This window comes from Myxine glutinosa, chromosome 2 (assembly GCF_964187855.1).
Source record: "Myxine glutinosa chromosome 2, kmMyxGlut1.1, whole genome shotgun sequence".
NCBI lineage: Eukaryota > Metazoa > Chordata > Myxini > Myxiniformes > Myxinidae > Myxine > Myxine glutinosa.
Window position 1 is genome coordinate 127,789,206 of NC_136262.1, and position 27,000 is coordinate 127,816,205.

At 44.7% G+C, this 27,000-nt stretch overlaps 1 protein-coding gene across 1 annotated transcript in view; it reads left to right on the forward strand.

Moving 5' to 3' along the window:
- LOC137422292 (receptor-type tyrosine-protein phosphatase delta-like) overlaps positions 1-27,000 on the forward strand; it is a 213,200-nt gene that overhangs the window by 41,940 nt on the left and 144,260 nt on the right. Inside the window, exons 4-5 of the mRNA XM_068109042.2 lie at positions 16,558-16,758; positions 16,890-17,053. Coding sequence (XP_067965143.2) covers positions 16,558-16,758; positions 16,890-17,053 — 365 coding nt within the window. The remainder of the gene's footprint in view (positions 1-16,557; positions 16,759-16,889; positions 17,054-27,000) is intronic.

Consider the following 27,000-nt stretch of genomic DNA (forward strand, 5'->3'; position numbering starts at 1 on the left):
CAATCACATTCTGGTGCAACGAAGAGTCAGAATTAATGGAAACGAGTCCTTAACTGACATAGACTAAGAATAACTAGCAAGATGTCCTATAGTTGTCTACGTGAGATGCGGTGAACCTGGGCACGACATTTAATGGGGGAAAAAGGGGAAGGTCGGGGCTACAGAGTGTTGTTTACAGACAATGGGACTAGGGAATGGGGGATTGGGGATAGTTGGGGAGTATTGGGGAAATAGGGGAATATTTACAAGCGGATATGGATGGAGGCCAAATCCCATATCCGCAACAATATATATATATATATATATATATATATATATATGTATATATATATATATATATATATATATATATATATATATATATATATATATTGTTGCGGGACCGCGGCGAGGATGTTGTTTGCCGAGCGGATGGCCGCCGCGCCCGAACAGTTACCCCGACTAACCCGATTCCTGAACGTTGGCCGAATCGCGCCACAGATATTCAATGAGGGAAAAGACAAAGGCGACACGAATGTGAAGAAGAGGAAGACAGAAGTAGGGAATACCAATATAATTTATTACTATTTGCAGGACCAAAAGAAACCAAGGAAGAAGGAAAGATAATAAAATAAAGACAGAAGGAATCAAGGACACAGTGAAAATTCTCGCTTACCTATTACAGTCTTACTTAACCCAGGGACAAGACAAACAAAACAAACTCACGTACACAAGAAGGATGGAAAGGCAGGGATGGTTTGGGACGGCAGAGGAGGGTCCAGGCAGATGGTAGGCGTCGAGGTCCGGCTCCAAGCGCGCGCTCCGATCCACGCTTTGGGGTCGAGGCGAAAACCCGGCAAACACAGCCTCGCGTCTCACCGACCGGCAATAGGGCCTAGAGGGTATCGGCCTATTGCCGCAATACAGGCACCCCCTCACGTTTCTCTCTCTCAGTCTTGCTCAATGGTTCGCTCTCCGTGCTGCCGTGGGGACGTCGTGTGCTTTTTCAGGACCCATCTGCCGTTGCACGATCTTCGCACGCATATCTCATCCTCAAGCGCCGGTGTGACACGCCCTCCTCAGTTTCAGTACCGCCCTCCCCCCGTGCTCTGTGACCTTATATGGCAATGCCACGGGCTTGCCTCCTTATTTGGACATGGTGCCGAACGGCGCGACCCTCGTGGCGAGCTACGGGCTTGTTCCCTTATTTGGGCATGGGGCTGAACAGCCCCGCCCCTCGTGGCGCGCCCTGGGCTTACCTCTTCCCGGCGACCCCGCCCCTCCTGTTCACACAGAGCACGGAGCACATGGCAATGGCGGCGAATGCAGTTGGCAATTGCAGCAAACCTGGCAAACCTGGCACTTTGAAGATGCCATGTCGGAGGGATCTACTTTATTTAATGCAGTGCAATGGAGTGTCAAATTAATGGAAGACAAATCCTAAGCCTAATACACAGAATAAGGATATAACTACTGAACAGGGATATATGTGTCCTACGTGTATGTTTTATGGAATTAACTACGGGAACGCCCTTTGACCTTTATACAACAACAAATGCTGGAAGGAGGGTGACATTTTACAACAATTAATTCACAACAAATAAATTTAAAAAACATTCTCATATCCACAACAATATATGTATATATATATATATATATATCTATATATACACAAAGAATTAAGTTAAGCACCCCCCCCCGTTTTTTTTACAACCTCGCACATTACAAGTTTGTTGTCGTCAAAACAGTGTAATATACCCATGATATTGCTATATTTTCTGGAGAAGTGATATTATGGTCACATAAAAACATAACAATCATGCCGTTTTCAATATTTTATTCTGAATAATTTAAGGTGAAATTTTTTGGGAATTTTAGGCATATTTTCACCTCAATTTAAGTATGGAGCTATAGGTCCATCACGGACAGTGTGGATGACGTTTATGTTTTCTAACGTACAGTCATTGTTCTGAGAAGACCTCTAGCGATCTTTGCGTCAATAACGTGTGTAGGACCCACGTGATCGGATCACTGACTCAACCCTACGTCTCATAGACCCTGTAAGCCGTCGTATGCGTTGCTGTGGCAGGTTGTTCCATTCCCGATGTAATGCACGTTCCAATTCATCCAGATTGGCTATTGGAGGGACCATCTTCGCAATTTGTCGTCCCAACATGTCCCAAACGTGCTCGAGGGGGTTCAGGTCAGGACTGTACGCAGGCCAGGGGATGGTTGTCACAGCACCTTGCTCCAGCAAGGCTCGGACGCGTCTCGCACGGTGAGGCCTGGCGTTGTCATCCATGAAGATGGGATTGACGCAAAGTTCGCTAGAGGTCTTCTCAGAACAATGACTGTACGTTAGAAAACATAAACGTCATCCACACTGTCCGTGATGGACCTATAGCTCCATACTTAAATTGAGGTGAAAATATGCCTAAAATTCCCAAAAAATTTCACCTTAAATTATTCAGAATAAAATATTGAAAACGGCATGATTGTTATGTTTTTATGTGACCATAATATCACCTCTCCAGAAAATATAGCAATATCATGGGTATATTACACTGTTTTGACGACAACAAACTTGTAATGTGCGAGGTTGTAAAAAAACGGGGGGGGGTGCTTAACTTAATTCTTTGTGTATATATATATATATATATATATATATATATATATATATATATCAGTCACTTTGCGATTTCATACCATCAGTGGTGAACCGCCATTAAGGTATCCCATCCAGCTATGCTGTACCTTAATGGGAGCGATAAGTGCCATCTGCCACATGGCACATTACCTCTGGTATCCACTCATTATATGGAATCCCCTGGATGCAGCCGGGAGCAAACCAATCCAAATATATGTGCAGTTCTCCAGCTTTCAATGAGCGCAAGTAATGACGTCACTGCCATGTACATACGCTCTGCCTGTCAAGCTCTCAAGAGAACCCTCTGACAGAGCAGAATGAATATCTGAACACTATTACATTATACATACATTACATACACTTATGACAGTATCTGAACTAAGATCAAAATTCTGCTCTGTCAGAGGGTTCTCTTGAGAGCTTGACAGGCAGAGCGTATGTACATGGCAGTGACGTCATTACTTGCGCTCATTGAAAGCTGGAGAACTGCACATATATTTGGATATATATATATATATATATATATATATATATATATATATATATATATATATATGTACATACATACATACATACATACATATATATATATATATATATATATATATATATATATATATATATATATTGTTACGGTTCTCCGCCGCCCTTGTTACCCTTACCAAGGGGGGATTAATCCCCTTGTCCTTTCTGGGCTTGGCGGAACCAAGAGCCTTGAAACGCCTCTCCCGGGAAAACACAAGGTAGGGTTTCGGGACCAGGTCTCGCTCGTACCTAAATACCTGTGCCGCCACGGAAGCGGGGAAGCAAGCCTCGCACGAGCCACGTGTGATTTGGGTACACCGAGCGGATTGAGTACCACGTGGTCCGTGCAGTTTTTAGTAGTGGAACCCGATTCGAGCGGTTCTACTCGTACCACGCTTAGCCAATGAGGAAATCACGAGAACGATCGAATGGAAAGGAAGAACACAGGTTTAATTATTATTCCCACACGTATGTACAATGATCGGTACGCAGAGACACAGAGCAGCACTTAATCAGTCTTATTCTTAACTTCCAGACTCGGGCCCGTCACACTCACAGAGGGAATTGCAGGCAGGTTGATGTTCCGGCCAAACGCGTCGACGTGGTCGTCCAGGAAAGGCCCCGTCCGGCTCTCCACGGTCCCAGCACGTCCCGTGAAGAAGGCAAGCAGGCGGTGGAAGGATCCTCTTTGCGCGTCTCCCGAACAAAAGGCAGCCGATGAGGTAGGAAGGAAAATACGCGTCTCTCAGCGCGGCTGGCGTTTACGCAGCACGTTATCACTCGCGTAATTCAATGCACTGTACGCAGCTCGGCTTCAAGCTCAACTGAGCGTTGCTTTATATTAGCGCGTATCCTGGTTCATGCGCGTCTTTCTCCACTCAATGCCAACCGAGTCCTCGTACCTCTCTTCAATCCAGCTGCTCGTGAGTTCTCTGGAGTCCTCCTGGGGGCTTTGCGCAACCGCTTATATTGATACGCCCCGAACCTTCTCGAACCTTCCAACCACGCCCTGTGACGCAGTGCTGCCGCCACACCCTCTGAGCCCTGATTGGCGGCTCGCGATTACTGTCAGCTCCTCTGCCGCCCTCAATCGGTCCCGCCCCACTCTCCTAGGCCTGCCTCGTGTTAATTCGCGCCAAAATGAACCAAAGGCAGCTCAAAGAGGCATGAGGCTAGGGAGGCGGGATAGTCAATGGAAGTAGAAGTAGGACCTATTCTCCTTACTCTACTCAACGCAGAACTAACATAGGAAAAGGACTATTCTCACAAATACTAAGAGATAACTACACTATCGCGAGGCTACATGTTGTTGTGTGACTAACTATGAGGGGGAAATTTAATCTTTATTTTACAAACTGTTACCAAAACTCAAAACCGCAACAATATATATATATATATATATATATATATATATATATATATATATATATTGATATATATTGATATATATTGATATATATTGATATATATATATATTGATATATATTGATATATATATATATATGTATGTATGTATGTATGTATGTATGTATGTATGTATGTATGTATATATATATATATATATATATATATATATATATATATATATATATATATATATATACGTATATATATATATATATATATATATATATATATATATATATATATATATATATATATATATATATATATATATATATATATATATATATCTGTGCAGCGTCTGTCCTGTGTTGTCATGTCTTGTCTTGTCTTGTCTTGTCACTGAACTACTTTCTCAAACTTTTGTGAAATCGTACCAAACTTCTTTATGCACATATCTCTCCCGTCGGTATGTCCTAAGCGTATTCTTTTTGAAAAATTTTCCAACAATTTTTTTTTTTGGAATTTTTTTGGGAAAATTTGTTTTTTTCAACTTCAATTGTTTATAAAATGTGATATCTATATTATAATAGGCTACGGTGATTCTGTCTGTCTGTCTGTCTGTCCGGGGGTGTGGCTTACTCCATTTACAGAGTAGCTCCACCCATTCTTGGAGATGCTTCATGTAAACAAATATCCACCATTTTATTACCTCAAATAGCTTTGAGGCCTGTTTAGTTAGGCCCGTGCTGTCTTTCTCTCACACAGGTTTATTTCAACTCAAATTCGATATATCATTTCATTTTTAACAGTCGCTAACATAGTTTTAGACTTGGTTGAAAAAAAACGGGAAGAAAATCCCATGAAAGTTTCCGTTTATAGAACGAAATGAATTCTCAAAGGCCTGTAAAAGAAAGCCCATTCATTGAGCCACTCTCACGATTTTATCTCGAATTCACCATCTGATTTAATTTTTATCGATGGTTTTCGACTCGGTGTCAGAAATAATTGAGAACATTCACGCACACACGGGAAAATGCAGAGATATATATTTAAAAATCGCGCTACGATACACGAAAATACACCGCCTAAAATAACAGTCGGGTAAAATGTCGACCTATATTAAAAATTCGCTTTTTCTTTTCCGTTAAGATATATTACTTTTACTTTTGATGACAGTCGTCACAAAAACGACATATATTTCTTTGTTCTTGTTTCATTCAACATTATTATCCGGAAGTAAAATATGTTTCAGGAAATTACCGAGAGATATTTCTTCGTTTTATTTATTAGTTATGTGCGCATACACTTTAAATAGGTTTATTTGAAATCTTTAATTTTCACAATGTAATTTACTTGCCATTTGTCATTTGATGATAACGATACACTTCCTCTTGAGGATCGTGACAATTCATGCGTTGCATGGAAACTTCCATTTCCAAAATGAATGCGACGGTCGATGAAGAATGCAGACTTTAACTGGATGCAGCAAGAAAACGAATGAGATGGGTGAACGAGTCAGTCGACGAACCTCAATGCAGACTTGAACCGGATGCAGCAAGAAAAAGAATGAGACGGGAGAACCGCACAGGATGCTGCTGCAATAACGATGACGAGGGTTGGAGAGGAGCGAGGGGTTGGAGAGGAGTGAGGGGTTGGAGAGCGAGGAGATAGGTGTTGGAAAGTGAGGAGCAAGGAGTTGGAGAGTGAGGGCCGATTGGAGCGGAGAGTGAGGAGTGATTGGAGAGGAGAGTGAGGAGCGATTGGAGAGGAGTGTGAGGAGCGATTGGAGGGGAGTGTGAGGAGCGATTGGAGCGGAGTGTGAGGAGCGATTGGAGAGGAGTGTGAGGGATTGGAGAGGAGTGTGAGGGATTGGAGAGGAGTGTGAGGGATTGGAGAGGAGTGTGAGGAAGTATTGGAGGGGAGTGTGAGGAGGTATTGGAGGGGAGTGTGAGGAGGTATTGGAGGAGATCGTGAGGAGGAGTGGGATTGGAGAGGCGTGAGGGTGGAGAGAGGAGAGTGTCAGGTGGAGAGGAGTGAGGGGTCACATATTATGTGAAATAAATAAATTGTGTTCATTACACCATTTCTGGATCTGATGAATTGCCAGTAACCATTTTGTAAAATTTAATGTGCAGCATCGGAACAAGATGTCCAAATGTCACAAACGTCCATGCCCGTGGGATTCCCATGGGTGACCCCACTAGTCACGTATATTACAAATACATTTGTGCAAAATAATTGTTGGAATTATGATTGGTTTAAACCATGACAAAACGGCAACTCGGGTACAGTCATTTATCTATATATCTACACATCTGGGAAGTGTCTGTGTTGTCACTTAACTACTCCCTCAAACTTTTGTTTCCGTGGTTGTGAAGTGTTTTTAATAACGTTGTGGTGGTTTTGAATCACGTGGTGGTGAGGTATTTTGAATTATGTGGTGGTGAGGTGTTTTTAAATGACGTGGTGGTGAGGTGTTTTTAAATCACATGGTGGTGAGGTGTTTTAAAATCACATGGTGGTGAGGTGTTTTGAATTACGTGGTGGTGAGGTATTTATAATTACGTGGTGGTGAGGCGTTTTTAATTACGTGGTGGTGAGGTGTTTTGAATTACGTGGTGGTGAGGTGTTTTGAATTACTTGGTGGTGAGGTGTTTTTAAATGACGTGGTGGTGAGGTGTTTTGAATTGGTGGTGAGGTGTTTTGAATTACTTGGTGGTGAGGTGTTTTGAATTACGTGGTGGTGAGGTATTTATAATTACGTGGTGGTGAGGCGTTTTTAATTACGTGGTGGTGAGGTGTTTTGAATTACGTGGTGGTGAGGTGTTTTGAATTACTTGGTGGTGAGGTGTTTTTAAATGACGTGGTGGTGAGGTGTTTTTAATTTCGTGGCTGTGAGGTGTTTTTATTATGTGTTTTATGGCTGTGAGGTGTTTTTAATTTCGTGGTGGTGAGGTATTTTTATTACGTGTTTTATAGCTGTGAGGTGTTTTAAATTACTTGGTGGTGAGATGTAATCGTCCCAAACTTCCAGTCTGCACCTACCCCTCCCCGATGTGTGTGCTGAGGGGTTCTTTCTTGAAAAAAATACATTCAACCTAAATCTTCAACCTAAATTGCCTATAAAAATGTGACAGCACAAACACAACAAATACATTTGTGCAAAATAATTGTTTGTATTATGATTGGTGTAAATCATGACAACACAGCAACTCAGGTACAGTCATTATCCTCAGCTAAAATAAGCCCATTCCTAAAGACGTTTGGTGAGGCGAGCGGAGCGAGCCTCACCAAGCTAGTACATATATATATATATATATATATATATATATATATATATATATATATATATATATCCAAATATATGTGCAGTTCTCCAGCTTTCAATGAGCGCAAGTAATGACGTCACTGCCATGTACATACGCTCTGCCTGTCAAGCTCTCAAGAGAACCCTCTGACAGAGCAGAATTTTGCTGTGTTTGAAAGCTGGAGAACTGCACATATATTTGGATTGGTTTGCTCCCGGCTGCATCCAGGGGATTCCATATAATGAGTGGATACCAGAGGTAATGTGCCATGTGGCAGATGGCACTTATCGCTCCCATTAAGGTACAGCATAGCTGGATGGGATACCTTAATGGCGGTTCACCACTGATGGTATGAAATCGAAAAGTGACTGATATATATATATATATATATATATATATGTATGTATATATATATATATATATGTATGTATATATATATATATATATGTATATATATATACATATATATATAATATATATATATATATATATATATATATATATATATATATACATATATTTATATTTAGCTCTTCGGCCTCCCTCCCCGCGCGTATAACGAAGGTCCGCCATTGATTTGAACGCCCCGGAGTTCATTCTTGTTTGAATGCGGTGTTCACCGGTGTTCCCGGCGGCGGTGTTCACCAGAGGGTAGTCACATGACAATATATTGTTGCGGTTTTGAGTGTTGTACAATAAAGGTGAAATTTCCCCCTCATAGTTAGTCACACAACAACACGTAGCCTCGCGATAGTTCAGTTATTTCCTAGTATGTGTGAGAATAGTCCTTTTCCTGTGTTAGTTTTGCGTTCAGTCGAATAATGACAGTAGGTCCTTTTAATACTTCCATTGCCTTATGCCTCCTTACGCCTCCTTGTGCTGCCTTTGGCTTTTTGGCGCGAATTAGCACGAGGCAGACCTGGCGGGTCGGGTCGGGACCGAATGAGGACGGCGAAGAAGCTGACGGTAAGCGCGAGCCGCCAATCAGGGCTTAGAGGGTGTGGCTGCAGCACTGCATCACGGGGTGTGGTTGGAACGTTCGAGAAGGCTCAGGGCGTGTCCATATAACCTGTTGCGCAAAGCCCCCACGGGCAGTACGAGGAGTCGAGAGTGAAGTTCGGGGTGAGCAGGAGTTGAGTGCGGAGAGGTTCAAGTATTGATGAGAGTTACGAGATCGGAGAAAGACGCGCATGAACCAAGTATAAGCGCTCCTATTAAAGTGGACACTCGGTTGAGCTTAAGGCCGAGCCTCTATTGCATTGGGTTACATGAGTGATAGCGCGCTGGTAACTCAACGCGTTGTGGAAAGCCGCCGAGAGATGTGTACATTCATTCCTGCCTTCCTGCCTCATCATCTGCCTTTTGTTCGAGAGACGCGCTGCGAGGATCCTTTTCCACCACCTGCTTGCCATCTTCGCGGGACGTGCTGGGACCGTGGAGAGCACGCCGGGCCGCCGTTCCTGGACGACCAAGGCAGCGCGTGGACACCATTCTGCCTGCAATTCCCCTGTGTGAGTGTGATCGGGCTCGTGTCCGGCTTATTATAAGACTGATTAAGTTCTGCTCTGTGTCTGCTTTCTACCAAATTGTACATACTTGTGTAAATAATCATTAAATCTTGTTATTCCTTTTATTCGACCGTCTTGTGTTTTCCATCATTGACTAAGCGTGGTACGAATAGAACCGCTCGAGTCGGGATCCAATACTAGAAAACTGCACGGACCACGTGGTACGCAATCTGCTCAGTGTACTCAATTTACACGTGGCTCGTGCGAGGCTTGGTTCCCCGCTTCCGTGGTGGCGCAGGTATTTAGGTACGTGCGAGACTTGGTCCCGAAACCCTACCTTGCGTTTGCCCGGAAGAGGCGTTTCAAGTCTCGGTTACGCCGGCCCAGAAAGAACAAGGGGCTTAATCCCCCCTTGGTAAGGGTAGGAAGGGCAGCGGAAAACCGTAACAATTGGTGTCAGGGAGTGGGATTGGACCGGGAGTGCGCTTCACGTACTCGGAAATTACGAGCGACCAAAATTTAGTTTTTAAATTCAAATTTTTATATTCGTACCATGGCTAGCCAAGACGGTCGAATGCCGGTGGGGGTAGAAGACGAGGTAGAGGTAGAATTGATGACCCAGGACCCACAGGAAGAGTTGGTAGAGGAGGAGGAAATTGATGAGGGGGCGGTGGCTGGCGAGGAAAATGGCGGCGCCTCGCACGTGGCAGCGGAAGCCGAGCCCGCGGCGCCAATGAATATGGACCTATTTATGACACAAATGATGGCCTTTATGGTCAGGTCGGGTGAAGACACGAAAGAGCTAAAGAATCAAATGAAAGAATTTGGGGACAAGTTCACCCGGGAATTGGAAGAGGTGAAAAATGGGTTGGAAAACAAAATGGACATCCAAAAGAATCAATTGGAAAAAATGAGGGTGGCGTCGAAAAAGGAAATAAAAGAAGTGGGGAAGGACATAAGGCGCAGGCTGAGCGAAGAGGTCGCATTGGGACGCAACGGGGTGAAGCGATGTGAGGAACGCGTGGGGAGCGAGCTTGGGCAGAGCGCAGCTAAGTTGACCGAGGGTATGGAAATCGCAACGCGGGGTGTAGAAAAGCCGACGGTCGCCGAATTGGAAAAGAAAATTTTATTGGCGCCGGCCATCGTCGAAGAAAAAGAAATAATTCAAATTGAAGAAACGATTGGGGCCGAAGAGGCGGCAGAATCGGAAAATGAATCGCGGGAGAAAGTAATGGGATGCGCACAAAGTTTGTATTTGCATTGTGATGTCATGCTTGCTAACGAAATCAAAAGTTTGCAGGTGTTGGCGGAAAAAGAGGTCCCCAAGGTGAGTAGAATTAATGGCGCGGATGTGTTTGGCGTGAAAAGGGTTTTGGCGCGCTTGGGAAAGAAACGAAACTGGGGCGGTCATGGAAGGTCCATTGTGCGGTGTACGAGGGCGACAGGCGCGCGTGTGAGAGAAAAGTGTGCACCGGAGCACGGGTGTGAGAGAGAAAAGTGTGCGCCAGAGTGTTCGATGGCCGAGGAGAGTGAGAGAATGCACACCGAAGTAAGAGCGAGAGTGCACACCTGAGAGTGTGGAGAAAAAGTTTGCGAGGATTGGGTGTGCAACAGGAGAGTGCACACCCGTGGGTGTTACAGAGTGTGTTCCAGAGAGTGTGCAGGAGTGCACACCAGAGCGTGTTGCAGGGTGTGTAACAAGAGAGTGCACACCCAGGGGTGTTACCAAGTGTGTAATGGAAGAGTGTGCGCCAGGGTGTGCGCAAGGGTGTGCGATGATTGGGTGTGCAACAGGAGAGTGCACACCCGTGGGTGTTGCATACTGTGTGTGGGAAGAGTGTGTAACGGATTGTGTGGAGGGTATGAGTGCGCCTAGGTGTGCGTGGGAGAATGCACACCAGAGAATGTGGAAGGAGAGTGTGCGGTAGCGGAGTGTATGGAAGGCGTGAGGACGCATAGGTGTGCGAGTGCGGAGTGGGTCGCGAGTGGTGAGAACGCGGCTCAAGCATCGACACCGACCGGGGTAGCGTTTAGTGCGACGGATAGTCGACGTGAGCCCTCGGTGAGCTGTGAGCAGCAGGGACCGGCGGGATCGATGCCACGGCCGTGTCACAAGGACCGACATGCACGATTCGTGCTGGCCCTCGCCCTGTATGGTTGGTGCCACGCCGTGGCGGTAAAGGCAATCGGCGAGATTCAAGGGGAGGTCGGAGATTTCGGAGCCGCGCACCTTTGCGGGTGCGGTGCTCCGACCGTGGGCGGTTGGGTCATCGTGCGTGGGACCGCGAGGCACCGCGTAGGGATGGGCCCCTGCACCTCAGCCCATCCATGCCTCCTCCCCTGGATCGAAAATGCCGGACGGACCCAACCTACAGGAGACAAACCACCCGCATGGATCGCTCGGCCTTTCGAAGCCGAGCCGTGATGACGACGTATTTCCACACGAAGAGGCTTGAGTATAGTGGACTGATGAGAATAGTGTACCCTACGTGGGGGAATGGTAGTTTAACCATTCCTCATATGATCCGGGCCCATGAGCATTAGATTAGGGGGATGGCAGTGACAGGCACATGGAGGTGCCAGCGATGGTTACCTCTATGGGGCACCGAAGCTAGCCGAGGGAGGGCTAGGATAATGCTAGGGATTTAGAAGACAGTAGAAGACTGAGAATTAAGTAGTGACACTGTACTGTAGTGGGGACGTAGGTAGCTTTGGTGGATGATAATGACGAAGGGAGTGCATAGTTTAAAGGGAAGACGGGGAAGCACGAGTTTTAGGGGAAAAGCAGTTAGATAGATGATGCTGTGTGTGTCTAGTAGTGTTTGAGGAATTGTGTATTGAGAATAAATGGAATTGGTTTGAGGAGTGAGAACAAAAGGTGTGCGAGACATGAGGTGTGTGGGCACAAAAGGTGTGCGAGAGAAGTGGGGTGTGAGATAAAAGGTGTGCGAGACAAAAGGTGTGTGAAATAAATGGTGTGTGAGAATATGTGGTGTGGAATGCTTGGTCTGGAAGTAAAAAGGTGTGGAATGCATGGTGCGAAGGAGTGGATGGGGGGAGATGGAACCCATTCACGGACGCCCGGGGTGGGTAGTGTAAAGTCAGGTAGAGGGCTCAGGTAAATTGTTTGGATATTGACACCTGTGGTGCAGGTAGTTGCAAAGTAGTGCTTTGGAGGGTGCATGAGTCAGTGAAATGGCTGGGCGTGTGGTTTAATTGGTGTATATGGTTATTGGGGCACTCCGCCACTGGTAGTTTGTCGGCCAGGTGTGGCCGCAGGTAGGCTCTGGGAGCCAGTTAGAGTAGTTGTGAGTTGTTCAGTGGGGCCCGAGGATCCAAGGGAAGGACCCGGGTTGCCCAATGCCAAGGTGGGCATCAGGCGGTAAAGAGCCAGGAGGGGCCTTCCCCAGTTTAGGTAGTCGCAGGAGCAGGTAAGCTCGAGTGGCGACTTCAGTGGCGGAGGTGCGCAGGTAGTTGGACCTGCTAGTGGAGCCACACGACCCAGCCCTGAAATTGTGCAAGGGCACAGAGAGAAAATTTGAGAGAGTGAGACCCAAATTTCAGGGGCACCGCAGAGTGGGCAATGGGAATTCCGTTTTTAGAACCACATAGTTTAAAGATGGCTGATTGGCAGGGTACAACCCCGGGTAGTTTAACAGAGTAAATGTCAGTAGAGTAGTTAGAAAGAGAAATCCCTTTGCGCCATCCACCGCCATTCACCAAGCAGGATGAAGCTCCACACCAGGACCAAGTGAACTGTTTGAGTGTAAGACGCATCAGGACGTAAAGAGACATTGTGGTTGTTCCATTCCTTCCTTCCTGGGCAGGATTGGGAGACGAATTTGGATTAGAGGGGGGATATGGGAGACAGGACGTAGAGACGAATTGTAAATACAAGGAAGGGCTAGGGTAGTGTAAGTCGACAATGGGGGGTACGGACGGTTAGGGACGAGCCTGCTCTGCTCGCTCTTCCACACCCCTTGTGCTGCATTACCTTGTTTTGCTGTCTATCTTTGTGCCCTTTCCGCTTTGCTGGTCGTGCTTTGTCTCTCCCCCCACCCCAGGAACCATCGGATAACGTCTGTAAATGAAAATTTATGGGAAAAAACAAACACATACGTAAAAAAAGAATAATAACCTCAATCGATATCTAGCATTTGAAAATTGTAATTTATATAACTGTAGACTGTGAAATAAGCACAACAATAATGTCCGTCTGTAAATAAAAATGTACGTAAAAATAGTAAAGATGTGCGTAAAAAAGAAAAAACCCCAATCTATACTACTCAAAATAATTTAAGGGTCAAAGGAAATTTTTTGATCATTTTTGTAAGTATGTCTTTTTAAGCCAGATAGGGTTAGAATATTCCCCTTTGGGTTGTCATTTGGACGATAGACATCACGTTATTATTTTGGTCATGCAATCATTGCACTTATCTTTAGAAACTTTTTAAGTTAACCCAGATTTCCTTTTCATGGATTTGAAGCACGAACTTAGTCAGACTAAACTGACAAACTGCCTCGAAACACCCATTGTGACACCTCATGCACCATTTGCACGTGTTTTGCATGAGTGTCATTCCATGCATGCCAATTTTAGCAATAAAATGGCTGAGCATTTTCCATTCATCTTCACTTGAAATTTGAAGATGGTTCGACGACAACTCAGCATCCAAGACAGGGGAAGGGCCATTGGCTGGCTACAAGATGACCAAACTCAGAGAACTGTGGCTCAGCGTCTAAATGTAAGCCAAGGCGTTATCGGCAGACTCTGGCAGAGGTTCAGGACAACTAATGCTGTTCAGAATCGCCCCCGTTCTGGAAGACCCCGATCAACAACAGCACGAGAAGACCGCTTCTTGATAACGGCGTTGCGACAGCGCTTTGTGACCGCATGGCATCTTTGGGATCAACTCAGAGCTGCCAGAGGCACCAACGTGTCCAACCAGACCATTAGGAATCGTCTGCAAGACCGAGGTTTGCGATGCCGGCGTCCTGCAGTCCGACCACCGCTACTTGACCGTCACAAAAGGGCTCGCCAAGATTGGTGCAGACGTCATATCCAGTGGAACCGTGGTCAGTGGGCAGAGACAATGTTCACAGATGAGTCACGCTTGTCGCTCCAGTTCAATGATGGCCGGGCTCGTGTTTATCGTCGTCAAGGAGAGAGATTTGCTGATCTCAACATTGCTCAACGTCTACCATTTGGAGGAGGAAGTGTGATGGTGTGGCCATGTGGGCGGGGATATCCATGAACCACAGAACCCCTCTGTACGTCGTCAATGGAAATTTGACTGGTCAGCGTTATCTCAACGAGATTGTTCAACCTCTGGTAATTCCACTTCGCCAACGGATTGGACCAGGAGCTTGGTTCCAGGACGACAACACGAGACCTCATCGTGCCAGGGTGGTGACCGACTTCCTGCAGCAGCAGAACGTTCAGCACATGGATTGGCCTGCATATTCACCCGACTTGTCACCCATTGAGCATGCGTGGGATGAACTAGGGCGGCGAGTTCGATCACATCACGTCCCTGCCGTCAACCTCCGGCAACTGGCTCAGTGATTCGTCCCAGAATGGCAAGCGATCCCTCAACGTTATTTCCAACGCCTGATGAACAGCATGCGCCAACGTTGTCAAGAATGTGTGAATGCTAACGGTGGCTACACCAGTTACTGAAGCTGCTGCGACTTGTGTGAACATCATTTTGGGGGGTGCATGACTTTTTTTCTTCAGGGTAATAAACTAGTGTCTCATCAAAAGTTTTTGTTTTGTGTTTTCTGTTCTTGAGCCATCAAATAATTATTTTGTCATTAGTCGTCACCATTTCAGCTCGTTAGCTTATATTTATATGCACAAATATTTTTGACCCTTAACTTCTTTTTGAGTAGTATATATCTAGCATTTGAAAATTGTAATTTCAATAAGTGTAAACCGTGAAATTAAAATCTCAATGAAAACTTACGTAAAAACCCTAAACGCGCCCGTAATAAATAAATAAATAAACCTAAATTGATAACAAGCAGGAGGTCAGTGATGCTTGCCTATAATCATAAAGCTTCTATTTATTATGTACCTACATACAAAGCATAGTTTGTCATTGTTTACACAATGTAAAAGCATACCCCACTAATACATATATACATATACATACACATGTGTTTGTTTGTATATTACACTCACACTGAAAGCCCAGTCTCGTCTCACTCGTAATTGGACAGAACCAGTTCTCACCCAATCGATTATACCCAGCTGTGACAGGGACTTTATAATTATTTGACAGGGATATCGGCACGGAGTACTTACTTTTTCCACATGCGAAATTTGCATTTATGTTTATTTAAATTATACCATGGACTACAAAATGTAAATGTTTCATGATATTTGTTATATTATATCACCTTTATCTCTCAATATTGTTGAAATGAAGATCAAATAGCTGTATGTTGAAATATGTTGAAAAAGTCAAAACTTTACATGGAGTGTACTTACTTTTTCACGTGACTGTATCTCCATTTCACACTCAAACTGTAACAATAATAGTACATGAAACTAAAAATGCTTCAAGTGGATGACAACCACAAAGATGGAAGTGACGAATCTGTCACAACCTTATTGGCAAAAAGCTTCAGTCTTTCATGAAAAATCCTGTGTGCAGTGGTGGTTGGTAGTCCCAGTTCTCTGGATGTACGTCGGATTGATTTTCTGGGACTTTGTTGAAATTATTCATTCACACGTTCAATGCACTTGTGCTTGGTCTACCGGTACTTTGCTGTGTCTGACAACTTCCAGTTTCCTTAAATCTCTTGTACCTCTTTGATACTTGTCTGTGATGGCGAATTCCTTACATACCCAGTACTGAAATCACGCTGTACTTGCGTGTTCAATCAGAAAGCCGAAAGGAAATCTCGTCTCGATGAACCATTCGATGCACTGAGTTTTCTCTTGTGGAGTCACCATTTTATTTTACATTAAACCACCAGATCATCATTTTGTACTAAATATATTAACAAACCAAAGTTGTCCAGGTCTTTTTGGAACACCGTGTATATTGTTTTCTGTAGGTCCCGTCCTGTCCCGTCCCTCCTCCCCGCCCCTCCCCCTTCCCCTCGCCTCCCCCGCAGTACTGTGTATCCTTTATATTTACTCTGAGACATTATGAATCATCTGCAAGTAAACATTTCAACAAAATAACAGAATTATTACGGTGTATTTCCCACGTTGTAATTGCATTACCCCCAGCTCCTGTCCTCCTCTTCACCCAGCAACGCACGACTTAAGGTGACAAGCCATGCATACGTGGCTGCCACATTTCCTGGTCGCCCACCAGCTCAGTTCATGCTGGGAGATGGAGAAGATTATAGAGGCTTCAAGAACCACCCATTAGAACCTGGAAGCAGATTTGTGATCTTCCTCCTCTTAGAGCTTGATGGAGAGGAACCGGTAAGACCCTACCGAAGATAAAAAGAAACGTAGATAAGAAGATCCTCCTAAATATGGTGTGCTGCAATGAAGCAGGATTGAGGAGTTGGATGTTATAGCATTTGAATACTGACGACTGTGTTTGTGCTTAGTGTGTGTATGTGACCAGCCCATACTCTGAAGTTCTCCTTGTACCTGAGATGGATCCAGTAACTTTGGCACGTGATGAGGAGGAAGGCTTGCTTTGGGTTCTTGGACCTGTTCTTGCTGTTATCTTCATTGTCTGCATCGTTGTGACAATATTGTTGTACAAGAGGTAAGTCACACTTTCCCAAGCTGATTAATTGTTTGTGCTAAGCAATGTTCAATGTCAGTGCTGATCCGCTGGCCCGAGGCCATTAACAACACCTACATACCAATAAATGTTCCAGGTGCCTGGACCGGTTTGCCGCTTTTAGATATTGGCAAGGAAAACGCGACCAATGTCAGAAGTGTAATCAAAAGCTCACAGACTGAGCAACAATATATTTACCTTTCACTTTACATCAACTTGGAAGTCAGCCAACATCACTGCAACACATAAACATGGTACATAAACAGACCCTCTTAATTAACTACAGACTTATGAGCTTCTAATTATAAGCGCAGTCATGGAATCCATAATTACAGTTGACATCAAATACTTATTGACATCAACTCCAATGGCCTGATCTCAGACCATCAGTTCAGATTCAGAGCCAGTCACTTTATCCTGGGCATATTGCTTCTGCTTTCACCACAATGGATGGAAGCCCTCCATCTCAGACATGAGAACAGGGCCATCTCTCTGGATATGTCTCGAGCATTTGACATAATCTGGCACCCCACATGGTCTCCAAACTCTCTGCCTGTGGCATCAAGGCCCCGTCCTGCAAAAGGGCTTCCTGACTTCCGCCACTCTTGTTGTCAGCATGTGGCTCTTAACACGTCTTAAGTAAGTGGCTCCTCTCCTCTCATCTCCTCTCTCTCTCTGTCGATGCTGGAGTGCCCCAATGCAGTGTCTTTGGCCCAGTCCTGTTCCTCGTATTTATCAGCGATTTTCTGATTCTCTGTAATGTCCTGCTTATCACTTTGCTGATTACTCTACCCTCTGCCTCTGCCGTTCAGACAGGCAAGCAGCAGCCTCTTCCCTCTCCGCAAACCTTTATATAATAAGAAGCTAGTCCAACACTTGCAATCCATATATCTCAACGCTGACAAATCCCTCACTTTATCTCTGTCTTTCTGAAAGGACCATCTGGCCAACTTTACCATCTTCTTCCTTGAAAAATTATTGAAAAAATTTAGTCACTCAACCATTTGGGCCTCACCATCAGCCATTATCTTTCTTGGGTAAACCATGTATCCAAATTGGCCTGCAAATCAAGCCACAGACAGAGCATCCTCCATCATACAAAGTCTTCCCTTGGCAAAGCTTAACTTTCATCAATTTGCAAGGCCTTCGTCCACAGCTCAATGGAGTACTGCTCTCCTCTTTGGGCTGGCACCCCTGTGTCACACCTTTCACGTTCTGATTTTATGGAAAGTAAAGCCTGCAAAATCGTTGGAGTCTCCTGTGATGAGGTTGATTCACCAGGCCTGTGTCAGTTGCTCATCACCACCTCGGGTCATCGCCCATCCATACTCATGACCTTTTCTACCATCATTAACCAATCCCAAGCATACTCCTTTTCAGGTTATTGTGTTTTACTCACCTACTTTTTCATTTTTTGTTCCATTTCTGTTTGATCCTGTTTTCCCTTCCTCTTCTTATTGTGTTTGAGCTTGTCTACAGTTTGTGTATTCCTCCACCTTCCCTTGATTGCATTCCTCCCTACTGACATTCTTCCTCCAAGGGTGCCATTGTTACTTCCCTTTACCCTGCTGCTTTTTTTTCTTTACAGGAGAGAGGCTTATGGAAGAGCAAGGTCTGGCAGTGGGATGAACAAATGGAATAGGAGAAAAGGGAGGAGTCAGAAACTCCGACTCAGAAACTAGCAAGTAAGACGGTTGAGTTAGAAAAGGTTAATGGAGTAATATAGATTTTGAGTCAGAATTGCGGATGACAAGAGATGGCACAGCCCTGCCTGCTTGAATTCCTGGAGGAAAGAGGGAAGCAGAACAGCCTCTGGAAGGTGGTTTCATGGAATGGATGAAGTATAGAGGAAAAAAGTGGAGGTGTGCAGTCAGTTGCATTTTGGAAGTTTAACCAGGAGGGGGTTACTGGAAAAATGTGTGCATCCTGGAGGCTGATGATGGTCTGAGGACTGAGAGAGCAGAGGAAGCAATGTTGGTGAATAAACAGAGGGATGGGAGTCAATAGCTGAGAGACCACTGACTTGCCTGCACTGTGAGTGCAACAGACCTTATGCTTCGGTCTCATCATAGGTGATTCCAATAATATTGAGAGCTATACGCTCCACATAAACCAAGAGAGACATATTTGATGCTGGAGCAACCGCCCATAGTGGAGAGCAGTATTCCATTGCACTATGACCATAGGCCTTGTAGACTGAGTAGCCCTGAATTTCCATGAAAAGACTTGGATCGACAGAGATGCATGCCTCAGTTTCTGGCTGGTTATGGAGGCCGGCTTTGCTATGCAGTCGGCCTGGTCATTACCATTGTTGAGGCCCAGAAGTTCAAGAGATTGAACCTCTTCTCGTGGATGACCAAGGAAATCAGTGGGTTCCTTTGATGATAATTCGGGAACAATAGGGTGAGACTGTGAGATTTTCCAAGATTTATGGACAAGGTCCATTTCTCAGCTGAGAATCTAATGATTTCCCAATCAACAGACATAGACACAGCTGTTGTCTATCCAGGAGAGGGATGGGGTACTTTATGACACAATGTGGAGTCACTTGCAAAAAAGAAGAGAGGGAATAGATAAGGCACAATACTGAGCCAAAAATACTGCCTTGACGAACTCCGGCCTCCACTGGGTAAGTGGAGGAGAGGTTTCACTTTTTGGCAACATGTGGATTGGGTGAGTTGAGGATGTCATAAATCCAGGAACGAAGGTCATACCGGACGACCAGTCATAAATCCTTCTATGCCACACTGCCACAGGCAGAAAGCTTGGCAAGTGAAGCAGGATGCCCTACTGTGCTGAATGGCCGAGATATGTACAGGGAGCTTGTCAAAGCCTCTTGTTTGACATTGTTGCTATGTTTCCACTTTTTCACTATGTTCTCCTTCTTCTGCTATGTTCTGGTCCATTCTTTGCTCCAGCACTTCCACGAGCTTTGTCTTTGTCTACAAAAAGAATGGTACAAAAGAAATGCCTCCACAAAAATGTTATGCAAGTAGATCGGCTGGCCACTTGTGTGTGTGTGTGTGTGTGTGTGTGTGTGTGTGTGTGTGTGTGTGTGTGTGTGTGTGTGTGTGTGTGTGTGTGTGTGTGTGTGTGTGTATATATATATATAGATAGATAGATAGATAGATATAGATAGATATATATGGTACAACCCCATAACTGTGTATAGTAAGTACAAGACAAATCGTCTCCCATCACGGCCATTGTTACACGATTGTGACAAACAATCGTCATCTGCCACACACTTGCATTATCTATTCCCTTACTACAACACCGTTGGTAAGATTCTGTTGTGGTTGGAAATAAAGATTATTATAATCAGCGCTGTAACCTACAGTAACACCAGGACGTCACCGTAGCGTTGTGACGTCTCGCAGCATGAATCAAGCATCGCAGATAATGGTTCAAAACACCTCAAAGAGATCAAATAGCATGGCTGCAGACATGTTTCACCCTTATTAGAGCTCAGGAGTATAATATAATGCTTAAAATAGTCTGCTTGGGCTGAACTTCCTTCCAATTCAGGAATTTATGAATGTTAAGACCCCTAAACTGTGTATCGTAAATTCTAGACAAATCTTGTCCAATCACAGCCATTGCTGCACTGTTTCTGACCAACAAATGTCATTTACCACATGAGCGCATTATCTATTGCCTTACTGTAAGCACTGTTAGGAGGATACTGTTTTGTGGTTTGGAATAAACATGATGTCACAGTGTTGCTGTACGTTGGAGAGCTGATTATTATCATCTTTATTCCCAACGGATAAACTGTGTCCTCCTAATGGTCCTCTTGTGTACACCTGCTGCTAGATCCAGGCATGCTCCAGGTATATGATCCCACATGTTCCTGGGATCCACGTTTAGGATCTCACACTTCATTAGCCCGTCCCCTGCACAGCATCTGTGTATCTGTCTGCCTGTTTGTTCTGTGTGTTTGTCTGTTTGTGTAGCTGTCTGTCTGTGTATCTGTCTGTCTGTTTGTCGGTGTGTCTGTCTCTCTCCAGGCAGTAACGTTTTTACAATTTGAGTTTTGTCATCAAATTTTCACCAAACCTTTGTTATGATAATATGGAGAAGGCAAATTAATAATTTTGTCAAAAGGTTAAAAGGTCAAAGGTCAACCACATAAAATCATCAATTTTCATCCAATTGACCTGAAATTTCAATTCACCATTTGAGTTTTGTCAACAAATTTTTAACAAAGCTTTATTATGAGAATATGGAGAAGGTAAGTTAATAATTTTGTCCAAAGGTCAGCGTCAGATAAAATCACCAATTTTCACCCGATTGACCTGAAATTTAAAGAATTTGCATATTGCGTCACTGACTGGGTTCACCAATCAAAGGCAACAAGAGATTTGTTTTTTTTAGAACAAAAGGTCAAAGGTGAAGGTTGCGTAAAATCATCAATTTTCACCCCATTGAACTACAATTTCTGTAATTTGCAGATTGGGTCACAGAATTGGTTCACTAATCAAAAGGTAGGAGTCGATTGTTTGTTTGTTTTTTATCAAAAGGTCAAGGGTCAAGGTTGTATAAAATCATAACTTTTGTCCATTTGACCTGAAATTTTAAGAATCTGCTGTTACGTGCTCCTCCTCAAACCCCGGCCACGGTGTACCTCCGAGCCCCGAAAGGAGTCACGGCAGAAAGATGTGCTATTATGTGTGCCAATGACCAATGGTGAAACCACACCAATCAATTGTTACCAAAACCAAGTATTGTATTAAAACCACACAATAATAACAAGTAACACATGTACAAGAAAACCGCACTTGCACAGCAAACACCATATAATTTCTATGATGGTACCATCAATTTCCTGAATCAATAACTCACGGTATTCCCACGTGAGAAATCGGTAACATCCCCCAAAGTCACTGTGTCACGATACCAGGCCAAAGTCGATCCCCTTGGCTCTGGCGATCACAAGAAAAGGTCTTACTGAGACCTGAACTCAGAACGGCTAACAGTTGACGCTGCAGAAGAGCCGCTTGGTTAGGTGTCGGGCCGACGTCGGTCCGGTAAAAGTTCACCCAAAAGGCGACTGGGAATTCACACCTTCGGTTCACCAGACAATGACGCTGACATGAACGATCAGCGGCTCCCAAGCAGAAAACCGCGAAGAACTGCGAGTTCCCAAGCGAAATCCACGACACACACGAGAACCAGGTGAATGGCTGGTGTGAGGTGAAAATGGCTGGTGCGAGGTGAAATGGCGGACGGGCTGGTAATGGAAGCGTACCTGCTCTCCAGCGATGATTCACTTTCGGAACCAAAAGCAAAACCCGTCACGCAGGTTTATTTGCCACAGCAATAACGACACTGTCACAGGAATCCCTTTCCCGGGGAAACCAATATTCGCTCATGACCAATGTCCACCAGCGTCCACTCGACACCTCAAAACAGATCGGCCTTCCTTTCCTGATCTCACTCGATCCACTCGCCCGCCTCTTCTTCTTCTTCCGTTTTCGCGCTCACCCATCTCGTTTTCCTTCTGAGACATTATTTTTACCTTTGAAGACAGTTATCTCCATTTCACACTCAAACTGTAACAATAATAGTACATGAAACTAAAAATGCTTCAAGTGGATGACAACCACAAAGACGGAAGTGACGAATCCGTAACACTCCCCACCCTCAAGAAAGAAAGTTTGAACATAGTGAAAACTTTTTTTTTCTTTTTTTTCTTTTTTTTTGTATACAAGATCGAGGCTCGTGAAAGAGCGAAGAACAAAAGAGCGAAGAACTTTTCATGCAAAAACCCTCTTCAACAAACAAAAGTAAAACTCACACCCAAACACTACAAATCAACCTATGGCTGATCAACTCACATAACCACCGTTTAGAGGCCATTTTTCCCCGCAAAGCGGGGGTTGGCCTTTTCGGGGACCGTGGTAGTTGTTGTTTTTTGGTCCCCTTTTTGAAGCAATGTTTTACGGCCGGACTCACATGAACTCACATGTAAAACTCACATGAACAACAATAATTAATATTCCCCAGAAGAAAGCAACAAAACTTCCAAACAACCCACAGGAATTTTCAAAGTTAGTTCACTCTGGATAAAGCATCGGCAACGACATTGTCCCTGCCATTTACATGCTCAATTTCCAAGTTGAACTCCTGCAAAGACAAACTCCATCTCATCAACCTCTGATTTTTATTTTTGCATTTTTTGAATGAAGGTAAAGGGGTTGTGATCAGTGAAGACTTTTATAGGAAAGGTAGTAGTTCCCAGATACACCTCATAATGCTGAAGTGCTAGCAGGAGAGCAAGGGTCTCTTTTTCCACAGTGGCATAATTTGCCTGGTGTTTGTTAAACTTTTTCGAATAGTAGCACACCGGGTGATCCACGCCATCCTCATCTTCCTGTAATAGAACTGCCCCAGCCCCCACATCACTTGCATCAATGGCCAACTTGAAAGGTTCTTGAAAATCCGGCGCTGCTAGGACAGGAGAGCTCATTAATATCGCGTTGACGTGGGCAAAGGAGCCTGGCATTTGTCATCCCAAACAAACTTGGTCTCTTTCCTCAGCAAATTCGTTAAAAGGGGCTACCACATCAGAAATATTCCTGCAGAACCGCCGGTACCAACCAGCCATACCCATGAATCGCCTAAGCTCCTTCTTCCCTTTTGGAACTTGGAAGCGATAAATGGCTTCTATCTTGGCTGTCACTGGTTGCACCTGACCCTGACCTACTACATGGCCTAGGAACACCACCTGTACTTTTACAAACTCACTCTTAGACAAGTTGATGGTCAACCCTGCCTCAGTCAGTTTCTTGAAAAATGCATGAATTTGTTTCATATGATCTTCCATGGGCATAGTGTGGATGATGACATCATCCAGATAAGCCTCCACCCCCTCAAGGTCTGCAATAAGCTTATTAATCAGCCGTTGAAATGTAGCAGGCCCGTTTTTCCATCCAAAGCAAAGAACCTTGTACTGATACAACCCATTTGGTGTGACTAAAGCCGAGATTTCCTTGGCTCTATCAGTAAGTGGAATCTGCCAATACCCTTTCAGCAAGTCAAATTTAGTTACAAATTCAGCTGGGCCTATTCTATCAATACAGTCATCAACCCTCGGGATGGGATATGAGTCGGTCTTGGTCACTGCATTAACCCGTTTTAAATCCGCACAACAGCGAAAACTGCCATCGGGTTTTGGAACCAACACACATGGTGAGCTCCATTCACTGCTGCTTGGTTCGATGATGTCATTCTCCAACATATACTGAACCTCCTTCCGAAGATACTCCATCTTCACAGGGTTCATCCGATAGGGGTGTTGTTTCACAGGAGTGGCTTCCCCCATCTCAATATCATGATATACCAGGTCAGTACGACCCGGTATATCTGTGAACAAATGTGCAAACTCAAAGATTAGGCTGGATAGTTGTCCTTGTTGTTCCCTCGTCAAATGACCTAATTTCTCGTCTAAATTACTCAACACTTCCGTGTTCGTCAATCTGGGACAAGCCTGGTCATCAAAGTTATCAAACTTCACACCGGCGTCAACCTTTGGATTCTCTTGCACCCCGACTACAGGCACGACAGGTGAGACAGGATCCATTTTTTCCGCAGGCTTCCTCTCATAATATTTCTTCAGTCGGTTGACATGACACAGCTGCCGCTTTTTCCATCGGTCGGGAGTTGTCACCACGTAATCCGTTTCATTAACCCTCCTTTCGATTGTATAGGGACCAAAATACTTACCCTGTAGTGGCTGACCTGGAACAGGAAGCAATACTAACACTCGGTCCTCAGGACTGAAATTTCTTATCTGAGATTTCTTGTCATGTTTCACTTTCATTTTATCCTGTATCACTTTCAAGTTTCCTCTCGCAACTTCACAAGCCTTTGCCAATCTGTGCCTAACCATTGACACATACTCTACCACTGTTGACTGCGACTCCTCCTGTAGCCACTGTTCTTTCACTAATTTAAATGGTCCTCGAACTGCGTGTCCAAACACAAGTTCAAAAGGACTGAATCCCAATGACTCCTGAACGGATTCCTTCGTAGCAAACAACAATAAGGGTATTCCTTCATCCCAATCCTTGTCACATTCAAAACAATACGTTCTGATCATATTCTTCAATGTCTGGTGAAACCTTTCCAAGGCCCCTTGGCTCTCGGGATGATAAGTACTTGATCTTACTTGCTCCACTCCCAACAGGTGTACCACTTGCTGAAAAAGCGTTGACATGAAATTGGAACCCTGATCAGACTGGATGACCTTAGGTAGGCCAACCAAAGTGAAAAATTTAATCAAGGCCTTCGCAATAACTGCCGCAGTAATTTTCCTAAGAGGCACCGCTTCTGGGAACCTCGTGAAAGCGCACATGATGGTCAGCAAATACTGATGTCCAGCCTTAGTTTTAGGTAAAGGGCCTACCCAGTCAATAATGACTCGGCTGAATGGCTCTTCAAAAGCTGGAGTTGGTTTTAAAGGTGCATAGGGGACTTTCTGATTAGGTTTTCCCACCAGCTGGCAAGAATGGCAAGGTTTACAGAACTCCGCCACATCACGTCGCAATCCTGGCCAGAAATAATGTACCAAAATTCTGTCACATGTCTTGTTCACTCCAAGGTGCCCGGCCAAAGGTGTCTCATGTGCCAAACTCAATATCTCCTTCCGGTACAGCTGTGGCACCACAATTTGGTAATGAACTTTCCACTCATCATTTGCTGGCACCTCCGGTGGTCTCCATTTTCTCATGAGTATTTCCCCTTTCATGAAGTAACCAACAGGTATCTTCATAGCCTCTCCCTCTGTAATAGCTTTACCAATCAAACTCTGGAGCTCCGAATCTCTGTGTTGTTCTTCAACAAGTCTCTTTCGGACAAGCACCGTCTGTTCAGCCTCGTTCCCAGATGTCTCCGACGGACACTCCATTTTCTCTTTTGGTCCAGATGCCACCTTTTCCTTAGGTTCCTTGATGTCACTCCCTTTCCTATTATCTCTTCCCGACTTTTCCTCCAATATCTCTATGGAACCCAAATCCACATCACCTTCCTTCTCCTTCTCTTCAGAGCACTTCCTACCCATAGCACGAGTCACTGCACAGGATGGAAAGATACCCGGAATCTCCTGCTCTAACTGTGCTGTGTTATTTTCCATACTGGGCTTTTCAACCAACATCAGATTATCAGAAACTCGACCCCCGGCCAAATCATTCCCGATAATAAAAGAAATTCCCTCTACAGGAAGAGTGGCTTGTAACCCCACAGTGACCGGTCCTGACACCAAATCAGACTTCAAATGGATGACATGAAGAGGAGCTTTAACATAGCCACCAACCCCCTGTAAGAGAACACTAACCCCCGTTGCCGTCTTCTCCGACAATGGCAAAATGCCCTCGAGCATCAAAGATTGATGTGCTCCTGTGTCCCTCAATACCCTAACAGGTCTCTGGTTAGTTAAGTCCCCATCCAGTGACACAAACCCCTCGGAAATAAAAGGTTTGTAACCCTCTTGGACAAGGTCGTCTGTGATGCCGTAACTTTGGCACGGGAACCTACACAAGGCACTGTCCTCCAAGGACGATTTCTTGCATTGGCCAACGCATTCGGAGTTGCACTAGCCTGACTCCGATCCTGATTTTTCCTTTTCAGGGCATAACATTGGGACATCAAATGCCCAGGTTTCTTGCAAAAAGCGCAAGTAGGCCCGGAGGAAAAATCCGTGGTCTGCCTCGGGCCCCCTGGAAGATAGGTCTGCCTTGGAACTGCAGTCTAAACATCATCTAAAACAATATCCCTAAAAGTCGTGGTATCAGATTATTCCCCATAGTCCTCTCTAGGCCGCCTCCATGAAAATTTGTTCTCCGAACCTGATTTACCATAACTCTCCTGGCTAATTCTGGGCGGGAAGTTAGGTTTGTGGAACCCCATGTGTCAAGGCATAGTCATCT